The sequence below is a fragment of the Oxyura jamaicensis genome, chromosome 13 (assembly GCF_011077185.1).
Source record: "Oxyura jamaicensis isolate SHBP4307 breed ruddy duck chromosome 13, BPBGC_Ojam_1.0, whole genome shotgun sequence".
NCBI lineage: Eukaryota > Metazoa > Chordata > Aves > Anseriformes > Anatidae > Oxyura > Oxyura jamaicensis.
In genome coordinates, this window is record NC_048905.1 from 8784123 (window position 1) to 8798536 (window position 14414).

Sequence of the window (14414 nt, forward strand, 5' to 3'; positions counted from 1 at the left end):
CATGGGTCTATAAACTAGGAATTATGAATGCTTTAGCTGGATGTTGGTATTTATTATGAGGCTCTTCCATTACCAGCTGCTTCTGCTCATCTGGCCTGCCTCGAGAAGAGGCAGCAGTGCTCTGATGCGCAGCGACAGTGACATAGCAAACACAACAGCTGTTTAAAGAGTTCTACTTAAGACATTTTTTGACATTCTGTGAAGAAACTGATTTAAATATCTGGATTTATCTGCATAAGCTTGCTCAGAAGAAGCACAGATAACACTGATTCCACTGCTTTGACGGGAAGCTGTGGGGAGAGGAAACAAACCTTCACAATTCATGTTAAAAAATAGTCTGAGGACTGGAGAATTACGTTTTTTCTGAAAAAGAAGACTTTGCAGTTTTTCAAGAGCTGAGGATAGCAGGACAGGCAGGAGTGGCTACCTCCAGGATCCAGGGCTGTTCTTTACCTGGGAAGTGAAAGCCCTGTGCAGCTGCTGATGGGGCAGAAACAGCCTATGTGCTTGTCTGGAAGTATTTTTAGGTCCCTTGAAGACTTCGAGGGACGAAGCAGTCTTATAAAGGGCTCTTGACTGGGAAAGACACTTGAGCAGTGCTTGGATTTTGTGTGTGTAGGAATGGCAGAAGTGTGGACACAGAGCTCAGGCGAGGCTGCCTCTGCTTCTGTAGCCTGTTGTCTTCTCCTGCCCTGACCGCTGGTGTAGCCCGGTGTGTCTTACACAGCCATTTCTTCCTCCTTTGCATGCTGAGCCCTGGGAAGTTCATTTTGCAGCTGGTAATTATCGGGGCTTCTTACCTTCTTAGCTCTTGCTTCTGCTAAGGCCCCTCTCGGTCAATGACAGCAAGTCCTAAAAATGTTTGCAGTTTGTGCTCAGCGTGCCGTGCGTGTCGGGGGGTCTGACTGAACCGGAGGGAAGCAGAAGCAGTGCAGGAGACATCTTTCAGGTCGGGCATCTGGGAGGATAAAGAGCATCTGTAGTCTTTTCGCAAGCAACCCCTCTGACCAGCCTAAGGAAAACATCTGCGAGGCCACAGGAATGGCCTGTGGTCATTCCTCCCGGAGAAAGGCTGCTCTTAAGCGAGGTCCTGCAGCTTGTCAGCAGCTTCTTAGCCCCGCTTCAGGATATGCAGCACCACCTGGGTGTCCGTGAGCTGCTGGAGCAGGAACACCCTGAATTATGTGGAGGTGTCGCTGATGTGCTGATCTGTGCCTTTTTTGAAAAGCAGACTGTTAACAGTCTTCGTTTTTCCGTCTAAATAAATCTCTTGCCAAGAAGGATCAACCATCACCATCTAATGAGAAGTGCGACTTTCAATATTGCTTCAGCAAGAACATGCCTCTTTGGCATTTATAAGACAGTATTTCATATTTTCAAGCACGATATTAATAATTTGTTACTTATGTTGAAGTGATGTAAGATGAAAAATTAATGGGGATGTTACTTTCTCTTCCAGATCTTGCAAGCTGTTGTGCCTCTGATGTACGTGGTCTTAAATGAAGTCAATGTTTTCTTTTGAGCTCTCGTTAGCTTCAGAAGTGAGGAATATAAAAGTGGCGTTATAAATACCTGACAAAGTGTTTTCAGACTGCTAACGTTTCTTTCAGTGCATTTTCTGACTGTCTTTATCCACCTTATTATAGGAAAAAAAAAAAAGTCCTTCGATGTAGTCCAAAACTTTGACCGTAGAAGTTTCTGTAGTGATGTTTCTGTCTAGTGACTAAACCTTGAATTGAAAAATGGGCCATTTTACACATTTTTTTACATGTCTTGTGGCTTTTTGTATCCTTTCTGCTCCATCTATCAACACAGCTAAAAGAGATTAACATTTTTTCAGGAGGGCCCAAAGCTTTTAGGGGATTCTTGAAACACTTGTAATAAATAGTAAACACACTAAAAACCTTTTTAAATATCAGCTCATGAAGCCAAGTTGTGTTTAAAGGCTCAGTACTGGGATGAATGGCTTGTTAGAGTAGAAATGGCTTTAGCGGTGTTTATAGAGTCACTTCCTTCCACCATCCTTCTTTCCAGCTTGAGAAACTATCGCTGGCTTCATCGTCAGCGCTGCCTGTGTGGGCAGGGTTGGATCTCCAGGGGGAAGTTTTTTGGGACTGTTAGGATCTCCATGTCCCCCCTGCCATCCCTGTCTGGTGAAGAGCCATGTGTTTGGATGCTGTCTTGGTCAAAGAGCGGAGTGGGAAGGGGAGGGAAACGGCCTGGAGCAGCTTGTGCAGTGTTGCTGGGTACCTGGCAGACGGGGCTCCTGCAGCAACCGCCGCCGTGCTGGGGGACTGCAAGAAGCGCCTTTAACCCGCTTCCATAATTAATGCTTGGGGAGGAGGAGAGGGCCCTGTGGGATAAATTAGCAGCCATTGAGTGTACACGCTAACAGATGTTAGCCTAAGTAAAATGGAAGAAAAGATGCCCACTGACCCCAATTTGTTGCGTTGTCACGTTTATTCTGTCTGTCTGAAATGTTCATGCTCTGCCTGCTAAGCCTTAATAAGGAAACAATTCCTCGTTGCAGTGTTTCGCCACATACGTTTCTACAATTTCGTAATACACTGCCTAACGCGTGCAGCCCTTGGCTGGGCTGCCTCCTTCGCCATTGTTCTAGGCTGAACCGTCCTCAGCTCCCAGCCTGCATGCGCTCAACCAGGGCTTGGACTGGCAGCAGCGGGGCTCTGCCAGGAAACTTGGTGTTTTGTAAACACTTCGGTTTGCTGCTCCGAAATCTGCGAAATGGTCAGCACTGCTCTGAAAGCAAATGGAAGCAATCTCGTGGAAGCAATCCTGCGGAAACAAAAGGCAATAAATGCTTGTGGTCACTTGAAAGGGTTCTGTTTCAGAAGTTGATTATTGGTAGTTTCTGCATGGGATGCAAAATAACAGCTGGAGTGCCATGCAATTGTCATTTGCTACTTTTGATTGTGATCTGATTTAGACAACGTATTTGTATGGAAACTGCCATGACTGCTTCTTATAATCTGAAGAATCTTTATGTATTCGTGCAGTTGGAAATGTCACCTTGCCATCAGAAGTTCTTTCAAATATCCTATTTTCAATTAAGTCACAGCTTATTAAGCATGAATGTCATTCTGAGCTATGAGTTGAAGCTGGTGCTTCTGTGGTCGTATCAAGTAGGACTGTATAAGGGGGCAAGCCGTAACCGTGAGTATGGCTTTTAAAGACTGTGAGAAGTTGAAATTCGTTCTGCAACACCAGACGCTGACGGTCAGCCCCCAGACACGAAGCTTGCTGTTGGCTGCTGTGCTGAAAGCAGAGCTGGATGTGTCTGTGGCAGAAAAAGCCAAGGAAGGAGAGGGAATATCTGACTAAAATAGGTTTGCAAAGTGTTATTGTTAATGTGAAATTAGTATTTTTAGTGTATTGAAACTTAACGCTCTCAGTACGTCCCTCACACCACCATGTACACGCTTGTATTAAAGAGCTGCGGTGAATTGCAGTGGGTATGGTTTGTAGCTAACTGTGGAGATACAGCGTAGGTCTAAGTGAAGAACATTTAGACATGAGATTATTCTACCATGGAAATCTAAATGCTGGAGTAAGATTGAGGAAAGACGTAAGTTGTTTTTTTTTTTGTTAGCTATTGCCAACTCTGTGCCAGAAAAATAAGAGGGCCCGGAGAAAGGCAGTGTTCCTTGTTATCTCTAAGGACAGATGTGGGATGCAGGATGCTGGAGGTTAATCCTTGTGTTTGTCCTGGGGCTCTCTGCTCCTTGCAGACTGACCAGGAGCACCTGATAAGCGGCAGCTTTGCTCCGTGGGCCTTGACGCCGCGGCAGCTGTGGTGTCTTGCTCGTGTGAGCTTGTTTTGGCCTCGGTGCCGCAGACGTCAGGTGACAGAGCAGGTCTGCTCGTGCTTCCCCGGCCTGGCAGCAGCTGCGGTCCCTCTGCTCCCTTGGGGCTGCGAAGGCTCCTCACAGAGAGTGTAGGAGGGGACATCTCCCCAGCGGCACGCGTGGTGGGGTCCTTAATGGACGTCAGGTCTGGTAGCTTACCTGTCCCCCAGGAGCATTCAGTATTCATCACCTAGTTTTTATAACCCTTCCATGTTGATGCAGCTGCTTATTGTCAACTGCAGACACCCTTAAAGGGGGTTTAACTGTTGAAGGACATCTTGTTTCCTCTGGAGACAGTTAAACTATGTATTCAAGGTTTTGCGGTATCGAGCCGTGGTGAGAGCTGTTTTCGTGGTTTGTCATTGCTCTCTTCCCCATGCTGTTGTCGCAGTGTCCTGTTTCAGCAAGGTCCCTGCTGTCAGCAATGGATTTCAGTCTTCCCCTTGTGCACTGAAGTTTGTTCCCTTCGTTTTCTTTGTACTTTAGATAGTAATAAAAGCTTCTCTGGACCATCGCAGTGTTCTGCAGTTGGACAATTAATTTTTAATCTCTGCTAAGTAATATGTGCAAAATAATGTTAGGAAAGTACAATTTTAATTTTCCTTTCTGTAGGACAGCAGAAGCCAGTTTGGTGTATTTGGTCTCCATCACGTTAAAATGCTGACTGAAGTTTGTCTTTGGAGCTGGTCTCTTCCAGCTGTCCCACATGAACCACAACAGCAGAGCCCAAATGATGGACTTATCCAGTCCCCAGGATCTGTATCGGGCAGACACTAGCGACAGAGCCTCTCCTACACGTAGGAAAGAGGCATTCAAACATCCTGCTCCCAGGCACCTCTGGGCACTGTGCTCAGACAGGAGTTGAACTAACCCCTTGCTCACAGAAATGAGGCAGACAAGCAGAGAGAAGGCTTTTAGCCTGCTCTTAGCAGTGCTGCAATTTAGAGTGAGCAGGTAGTTTTAATCCACCAACATTAGACCTAAGTGATTATCTTAACTGGCTATTACATAAACATAGCGGTAGTTAAAATAAAACAAACACTCTTACGTTTATTGTGAGTGAAGTAACTACTCATTCAAGCTTGACAGATTCCTGGATTATTCTTCAGGGATTTGTCTTAGACGATTCTAGCCTTTGTGCATCTTATTTGCCTTTCCACACTTTCTCTGAATTGAAACCATTTAAAAGCAGATAATGCAAAAAAAAAATCCTTAGTCTCTTAAAACTCTGCATGTATTAGAGTATCCCATTTGCTGAGCAGAGTGTTGCTGGCGGCACAGAGAGGAGATCCTGATGCAGCGTGGTCTCCCTGCACCCTGGTGTGCAGATAATGGGCTTCTGCCTGCAGCGCTGCTGCTGCCTTAAAGAATTTCTGTGGGGTATGCGTCAGCCGACCAGGTACACGTGGTGCAGGAGGAGGGATGCACTTTCCAGGAGCCTGGAGAGAAGTCATGGGGCGCTCAGATGTGCAGGTGGAACCAGCAAGCGTGAGGTCGCCCTTAATTTTTTCTGAGAGGTAAAAACAAATCGGAACCCAGAGGGAGGAATGTGCTGTCCTGGAGAAGATGGGTGAAAAAAAGATCAGGATTGCCTGAAAGTAAACTTTCTTCTCATAAAACCTAGACAATAACCAAGATATGCCTGAGTAACTTTGTGCTGTTACAATTTTTTTTTTAACCTCTCTTCCTCTTTCTACTCCACAGTTGCTCTTGGTCGGAATCAACCCTTGAAAAAAGAGAAACCGAAATGGAAAAGTGATTATCCCATGACAGACGGACAGCTGCGCAGTAAGAGAGACGAGTTCTGGGACACTGCACCAGCTTTCGAAGGCCGCAAGGAGATTTGGGATGCCCTCAAGGCTGCTGCACACGCTTTCGAGAGCAATGATCATGAACTGGCGCAAGCAATCATTGATGGTGCAAACATAACACTACCACATGGTAGGTCATCTGAGATGGGCGTGGCCAGTGAGAAGTGTAACAGGAGGTTAAGCAAATGAGGTTTTAACATGAAAATCAATTGAGTTATGCGGTAGTTTCAAACACTGCTATTTCAGCATGCACAACGTCTTCTGTTTGGTCTCTCAAAGCAAAATTATGTTAGTATGTAGAGAAGTGTATGAAAAACTTTCCCAAAAAATTGGTGCTGACAATCTGCTTGAAGATTTTGTAGAGGTTGCACTGTAGGCACTTACCATTTCAGTTATTTTCCCTTTTACTCTGTCATTCTGAATTCTGTGTTTTTTTGTTTTTTTGTTTTTTTTCCAGGCTCTGTTCTTACTCTGCTCCTCAAAAATGAATCACTTCCCTTTATGCCACATAGAAATACAGATTTTTTTTTAATGTTTTAATGGATTTATAGGTTCACTAATCTCAAGAGAAAGTAAAAGGGGAGGGGGTGTGGATAAAAGAGGCTGTTCTTGGTGTCTCCTCTACCAGAAGGGATGTGAAGAGGTTTATGCCAAGTAATGAACTACTTCAAGACACATGGAACTGAATGCAGTATAAAAGACACTATGTATATGCTGACTCAGGTCTCCTAGGAAGAGAAAAAGGATGATTAGGAAGATCTCACACCTTCCTTTCCGTGGTAACTGCTCTTCATGAAGTTGACTACTTATGCTGCCCTTTTTTTCTTTCATTGTTGTGTTTAGGATCACAATTTCCTTAAGCAGTCACAACTGATCATCCATTTCCTCTGGAAAGGGTGGATTTGGTGGTCTGTCTGTCTTTTCTCCATACTGAAGTGTGGAACATTCCTAGTCGTTGTGGCTCAGCACGTTTTTTCCCACTCCTGTTCAGCTGTCAGTAGGATGTCACTAACATAGCTGAGAGGTGGAAAGTTTCGGTGCTGCAACATGACCTGTCTTTTCCATAATTCATGGGCAGCCTATTGTAGTCCTCCAGATCATTGTTTTCAAGGAGGTTTGTTTTGCTGGTTTGACTGATAACGAGCGAGTTTTTGTCAAGGACAGTTATGCATATGGAAATAGTTTTGTCAATTATTTCCAGAACCTGCCAATGCCAAGGAAATCTGTGTTCCTCTTACACAAACCTGCAACGGTTCTGTCGATATTCTAGTCCTAATCAATTGGAGAGAGAAAAGTAATTCCCCTGCTTATAAGCTAGTGTGATTTTTCAAAAGATAGAGACAGGAGTCAGGTTGTCTAATGTGGAACTGGTAACATGTTCGTGCCTCTGTTTGTCATACCGTGTTTCTCCCCTTGCAGTGGTTCATAAAATTGGCCAGAATATGGAAATCCGAAATTACCTACTAGGTTTCTTGATTTTATGCATCAATACACATTTTATGTATCAATTTTAAATAACACATTATATTTACTGTGTCCAAAGAACAGAATATTCTCCTTCTAAATTGATAATGTTACTGAATTGTTGTCCTTCCAAAACATCCACACCGCTGAAAATATGAAGAAGCTGGGTATTTAGGCACGTTGTGAGCTAGTGGGAACTGCCTAGGTTGGAGGGGTCTGGCAAAATGGATTGGTGAAAATACTGATAGTTTTAAGTTACCCCTCAAATGGAAATATTTCAGAAACTGAGTATTTGCAGACCTGAAATGGTCACTGTCTTGTCTTGCTTAGTTGGTAAAATAAAATTGTAGAGGTCAGGAAAACTCAACGTTATAAGTGAGTTAAGATGAACAAAATGCAGGTTACCTTCCACCATGGTTTCTTACTGTGGATGTGAGCTGTCTCCAGATGGGATGTTAGCTTAGCCTGAAAAATAACCTCTTAGTGTGTGTGTTCACCCTGTGCAGTGAGGGTCTCGTTCTGCTTATGACCATACACAAAAGACTAACAGAAACATAATTGTTTCAGTAAATGACAATCTGAGTCACAGAGCACTCTCTGGCAGAGAGAGGGATATTATTTGTATAATGCAGTTGTGGAATTTGACAAGACCCCGATAATGAACTAATTTGACAGCATCGGATTATGTATTCAGTTTAAGTGTTGCACAAGTATACATATGAAGAACACTTGCAGGGAAATGTTAAATTTGTAGCATCAAGTCATGCTAAGAAGCTGCTCGACGTGTTAGGTCCCTGCTTCCTCTGGTTAGAATAGCACAACACCTTGGCGTTGCAGAGGAGGGTTTTATTCAAAGCAGGAAGTTTAAGCAGTTCAAGTCTGCTGGGAAGAGGGCGTCTTTGGGTTCTGAGATGGAGTCACTTCTGTGTCCGTATACTTGCCTTAGCCGGAGAGAGGATGTGCTATGTATACTTCTGACACTACCACGTTTTGAAAATAGGGCTGCTTAGTGTCTTGAATAGCAGTTTACTAATCCCATTCAGAGTTTCAGACTTGAAGTCCCAGACTTTAAGTTCCTGGTTGCAAGCAAAAATGCGAAACTGGGCAGATAACTCATATTTCTCCTCCCTGGGCCGTCTGAGGAATTCAGGATGAATGCCCTGCCCTAGAAATTAGCCCTTTCAATGATTCTGAGTGTTATACTTGAGGGGGAAGAAGTATGTGCACTGTGAAATTCTGGCTCTTCGGCAGAGAATTTGTTCAGAATTTGCCTACTACTGGCAGACTGCTGCCTGCTCTCTGAGGCCCACATACAGAATATTCAGAATATTTCAGAAATAAGCCAGGAATCAAGCTTGTATCCGAGACTCTGTTGCCTAGGCAGGCCTGGTCTTTGGTCGGATTCCAAATACTCTATTTGGAGTATTTATCTGGAATCCTGAGTTGAGTGCAGTGATTTTTGTACCCACAAAATTGAGTTACTCGCTCTTTATCCATCTTTCTGCTGGTGACACTTGTTTTATGCATCAGCTGCTTGCATGGTTCTCAATGTTGTGTGACCTTTCCACTACAGAGAAAGCCACTTCATTTAGAAACCCAAGTGTTTCTTAGTCATCAAGCATTGTTAGTGTCATGCGTGAAGGGATTATGAATAAAACCCTTTCATCTGTGGGCTCGGTAGCGCCTCTTATCAACAAGCTGAGCTTATCCCCAGGCAGGTAGAACAAACAAACTGTCCTTGTGCAAGTGACACCAAAAACCTCCAAGTTTTTGTTTACAAAAACCTCAAATTGGGTGAAATTTGAGAAAAAAGAGGGGAAGCTAGCTGTTAAGGAATCTGACTGCTTGCATGTGCATTAAGTACCGAATCCCGTGTGTACCTGACTGGTGCCACCACCTAGATTTAGAGGTCTGCAGAGCTCTTCCCAGCAGCTGCAGCTCTGCCCCCCAGGGGAGGACCTCTCCTTGTACTGACTGGAGCATGGCAGGTGCCACCTGTGTCACCCCTCGCATCCAACTTTTGTACCCTTTTTTATTTTCTACAGCAGTTTACTTGTCCGTGCAGCAAATACACATCCAGTTCAGGCTGTCTGTCCTTCACAGTTAGCATGAGAATCAAATGCTTGCAGAGCCTCCTGAAATAACACGCACAAATGCCCACGCACGGTTTTGTCGTCTGGTCCACAACAAGCCCTGGTAGAAACTGCTCTGGAGTGCCAATTGGCATCCTTGGAGCATAGGCTTTGCTCCTCCAGGTAAGAGGAAAAAGGGAGATATACTGATCAGGCTGTGCATGAACACACTGTTTCCTCAAAGCAAGAAAGTGTTTAGTAAGATGAAGTGTAGAAATCATGTCAAGATTTTTTTTTCTAAATAAATATCTTGACAGCTTAGTTCTGGTAATTCTGGACGTGAAAGCTGCTATTTGTGGTGGGAATTTTATTTTTTTCATCTTGACAGACAAGGATGGGACATCCTCCTTTGATTTCATAGCTCACCAAAGAGTCTCAGTTCCTAAGGGGAACTGTGTTACAAGCATCAACTAAGATAAATTTCTTTAGTGGAAATACAGAACGATGCAGTACGTTAACATGAGACTGTGGCATTTCCTCTCATTTCTTTTGTGTGAGCACAACCAAGGCTTTAAAAAAAAAAACCCACAACAGAATAACATAGCCAAGCACCTACATTGTAACTGTCCCTGTGTGATAGGCATGCATGCAAACTGTGTATTGCTTACAAAATTAAAGCTTCGGGAAGTGGAGGAGTGGGAAGAGGGGTCTGGGGATTAAGGAGTGGCAGAGGTTTGCAGATAAAGATGCTGGCCTGGCTGATGCTGCAATTAAAAAAAAAAAAAAAAAAAGGTATTTCATTCTGAAAACCTGTAGGGAAGTGAGGAAAAATGCATCTCTCTTTACCGTTGCCTTCAGCCAGATATCTTCCTTGTCTAATCTGAGTGAGAAAAAATCTAACCAATGTAATTTTTCTAATGGATGCCTTTTGCTGTCTTCTGCAGTTAAAAATAGCACTTAAGTATTAAATAAATAAATAAGCTTGTGGGATGGGCTTAGCACTTCTCATCTATCTTGGGTGCCTCTGTGGGATGTACTTAAAAATAGAAATAACGTTCTCACCAATTTATATGTTTTTCTGATGTCTTAAAGTAGCACATCCTCAATATTTTATTAATGAGTCCATTTAAATTTAATGAACACTTTTTGCATACTTCTCAGCTACTGAGAACAAAACATTGGAGCGTGTAGTATTTTATTAGGGTCTGCACCAAACACTAGTGCTGAGCTGGACTTGTCCTGGAAGTAGTTAATTTTAATTGGAATCTCTCTGAGGTTAAGTGGAGTTTTAAAATTTCAGGATGGACACTTAATCCACTGTAGCATAGTTACCAGTGTATTGAATTTATCTCGTTTAATACTATTTGATCGATAAAAGGGCCTCCCTGTTAAGCCTGGTGGCTTTGTGCTCAGCAGCAGCTAACTTTTCTGTGCCTTAAAATACAGCTACTGTAGCTCGCAGCGAGCTTTTTCAGTGAGCAGTCTTGCAGCGTTGGCTTTTTGTGTGTAAGCAGAGCTGTCACATTTACTGTGTGTAACACTCGAGATCATGAAAAGTGGGGACATGAATATTTACCTTAAATGCTGGGGAAATTACCGAAATGTTCTAGCAGTGGGTAGAGCATTTTCTACCCCTTCAGGTGAAATATTCAACAGAAAACCATAAAAAAAAAAACACACAACACCCCAAACCAGCAATGGCGATGTAAAGGAAGCGTGCCTGTTCTGTTTACCCCCACCCTGATCCAAACACAAATATCTGGCTCTGGCAAAACGATTTTTCCCCCTGTTGAGCTGTAATTATACATCATGCTGTGGTACTTGCTGCCTCTGGGCTGAGGGCTCCCTGTACTAGAGCTCAGCTCTTAATGTTTATGCCTCAAGTCCTGCATCCCTCTGAGCACCGTCTCTCATCTGGGTGCATTTGGATTTCCGAGGCTTCCAACATCTGAAAGGACACGTTAATGGCTTAATGTGTGTTGTCCTTTAGTGCTCACTGCATCGCCGTGCGGTACGTCAGGAGATGGGGACCAGGGCTCAGCAGACCATCAGGATGCATCTGCTCCTCACTAATATATATAACTAATACTAGGAGAACGCTTAAGGTTTTATTTTATAAAGAAAGTTGCCCTCTACAGTGTTGAAAACTCTGTTTCTGTTTGCAAATGAAGGTTTTCACACTGTTAACCCAAGACCTTGAGAGTGCAAGGTGAAGAGGAGAGAGGGTGATAGTTAAATGTGATCAAACAGCGCATGACACCGGGTAAGTGGGAGCGAAGCCCACAGCCCGGCTGTGTTTGGCAGGATGTCAGTGTTGCTTTTAGCATTGATTGCATTCGTTGTGCAGAAAGTCCCGAGGAGGTTGTTACGCTACTTAAGTAAATCACTGGGAGTGTTGGAAAACTTCTGCTCCCTGCTGCAGTGGTTATTTCACCTTCGCTCACTGATCTTGGCGTAAATCAGAAGAAGAATTGAAGCTTTTTTGGAAAGATAGATTTTTTTCGGGCAGATAGACTTTGCCTTGCTCTGTAGAAGGGAAGTAGTTATGAGAAGTTTTCATATCAAGATCACACTGGTACACTAAAACACATTCTGCTTAAAGCAGTTATCCCATGTGGTTGACTGGGTGGACAACACAGTCTGTACTGGTAGTAAAAACAAACCATAAGCAAAATACCATTTCCTTCTTCCTTGCAGGTCCAAGAAGCCCAGTAGTGATGGGAATGTGGATCTGTATATGTCATCAGTACTAATTAGACATCCCAACCAGCCTCGTCCTTCTCATACGGAGAGGGGAGGCTGTAAAGACCCTCCTTTACACAACAGAACGGACCAAGGTTGCATATGGCTTGGAGCGAGGGAGGGGAGGGAGTCACAGTAGTTTATTTTTGTAGCAACAGTAATGAAGGATGAAAATAACATTCAGTGCTTTTATTGAAAAGGAACCAGGCAGCTTTCTGTCCTGGAGATAGTAAGTGAGCACCAAGAGCAAGCATCCTCCTAGGGCTTTGTCAGCCCTTGGTGCCTGAGCCACTTGGCATTAATTTAATTAAAGATATTACATATCACAGGCATATGAACTCATTTGCATTAAAGCCAGATCCTTTATCAGAAGAAGGTTTCTGGTATACAGGAGAGAAATCAGACTTTTTTTTTTCCCCAGGTGGGGCTGAAGCATCATCTGTAGTTCAAATGATTAGGTATGAATTTTATTCTGCTGTAGATCTTGAACATTGCTTCCTAGAAAATACGTCTACTGTGGTGTCTTACCTATTAACTGCTGAACACTTTAATGTCTGCTGAACACTTTAGTCATTTGTGAAGACTACTGTGCCACACACCTGACCTTTACTAACACCCAAGAGGTGCTGCACAGGGATGCCAGTGGTGGGGTGCTACTCTAAGAGAGTTTCCTGTAAAAGACTCTGCGTATCCATCTCTTAGCCTGATTTTCTGGGCTCCCAAACCTGTAATCACTAAAAGTGAGTTGCCAGGCAAAGACGGGAGAGGAAGCAGTAGAAGGTAGTCAATAAGCTCAGGAGTTGGTCTTTACATTTGTACAATAAGTCAGAAATATGCACTGCAAAATTGAATAGTAGATCTTTAACACTGACCAATTAAGATACGCCTCACTTAAAATAAGTAGGTACAAAAGTGGAACTCTAATTTTTGCGATGCTTTGTATGTGATAGCTATATTCGATTTATTAACTGTAGTGTTGATGAATCTATCGTTGTGAAAATCTATACAGTACATTGCACAGTGGCACCTTTAGTGTTTTGAATTTCATCTGCTGCTGCCTGTTCAGCTGTAAAATCCTTGTGGGTTTTTTCCACCCTTGCCTGCAAGCTGCTGTATCCATTACTGGTGGGTTCAGGAGATAGAAATTGCTTTCTCAGTAGCTTGTTTGTCTGAAGAGATTTTTAATTGTCGTTAAGAAAATATATTTTTTTAATGTATTATATTGTCTACATTCAAACATAAAAACCATGGTGAGCCATGTGCTTCTCTGTCTGTATACAGAATCTTCAGTCAGGTTTTTCTAATGTCTGTTTAAAATGGTAGTGAATGATATTTATAGTGACTCTAGCTGTCTAATTTTAGACTTCAGTAGAGTTATAAAAGCTTTGGGAGGTCTGACTGTGAAAGCATATCTGTCAATATGATCAGCAGTAGTACTGAGATGAGCATGCAGGCCATAAAAGTTAAGGAAACTTGAAAATCTTTCTGTCATAGATATCATAAAATTTACAACAGGCTACTTAATTATTTTTGTATGAAGATCTGCTGAGCAGAAAACAGTTCTTAGTTCGGGAGGAGGTTTTTCTCTTTTGTTCTCCTCCTTCAGTTAAAAAAACACACCACCACCAAACAAGAGTGAGGAGTGGAAAGCAAGAAGTGCTGGTGTATTGCAAGGAAGCAGTCCGGCTGCTGTTAGCGCCGAGGACATAAGTATGCATTAGGAGAGTGCTCGTTGCATGCCAGTGTTCCTTCTACCAATCGGTGTCTATTTTTAAAAGTTGTTGACATCAAGTTCCTTCCTTAGGCTTATCTTTGCTGAAATGGTTAGTGAATAAATACACTGAGTCCAGCTTTTACTAAAACTGCACCCAAACTGTGTTACTACCATGCGAGCAGTGCCGATAGATGTTTGGAGAAGGCTGGCATGCTCGGGGGAGAGCTGCAGCTCAGCTTTGGTGGTGCCTCCCACAAGTTTCGACCACTGGGTGTTGCGGTCTAGGTATCGCTTTACTTTGGGGCACTGACACGCCGCAGGGGTGTGACAAGTGTGAACAGGAGTGCCACCGCCAAGCTGCCAGAGCTGCAGCCAGGCGGGCACCAGCTCCTTGCGTGTTCAGCATCCTCTTCACGTGCCTCTGAGCCCACTCTTGTCGCCCTCTCTGTCCTCACAAAGTGAGCACCTCCTGCTGGTGTGAAGCATCAGAAATGCCCTGGCTGTTTCAGTTCTGCTCAGGCATAGTAATTGCTTTTTTCTTAGGAGACTTCTTCTAAATCAGGGATCTTCCACCAGTGCCCCCCAGGCTGTGCACGCCCTGCTCAGACAACAAATTCAGCCTGCTGCAACCCACGCCCTGGGGCTGCTCGGCAGCAGCTCCTCCTCTGCTGCCTCCTGTCTCCCTGCTTCCTGGCATCTCCTCTGTCACAGAGCCCGTACACCTGGCAAGGTGGTTTTTGTTTTT

General features: G+C 43.7%; 1 protein-coding gene across 2 annotated transcripts in view; it reads left to right on the forward strand.

Annotated features, from left to right (window-relative positions):
• Window positions 1–14414, forward strand: part of UBTD2 (ubiquitin domain containing 2) — a 58868-nt gene that overhangs the window by 24884 nt on the left and 19570 nt on the right. For both annotated transcript variants that reach the window (XM_035338688.1, XM_035338690.1), the window contains exon 2: window positions 5571–5807. In XM_035338688.1, the coding sequence (XP_035194579.1) occupies window positions 5571–5807 (237 nt within the window). The remainder of the gene's footprint in view (window positions 1–5570; window positions 5808–14414) is intronic.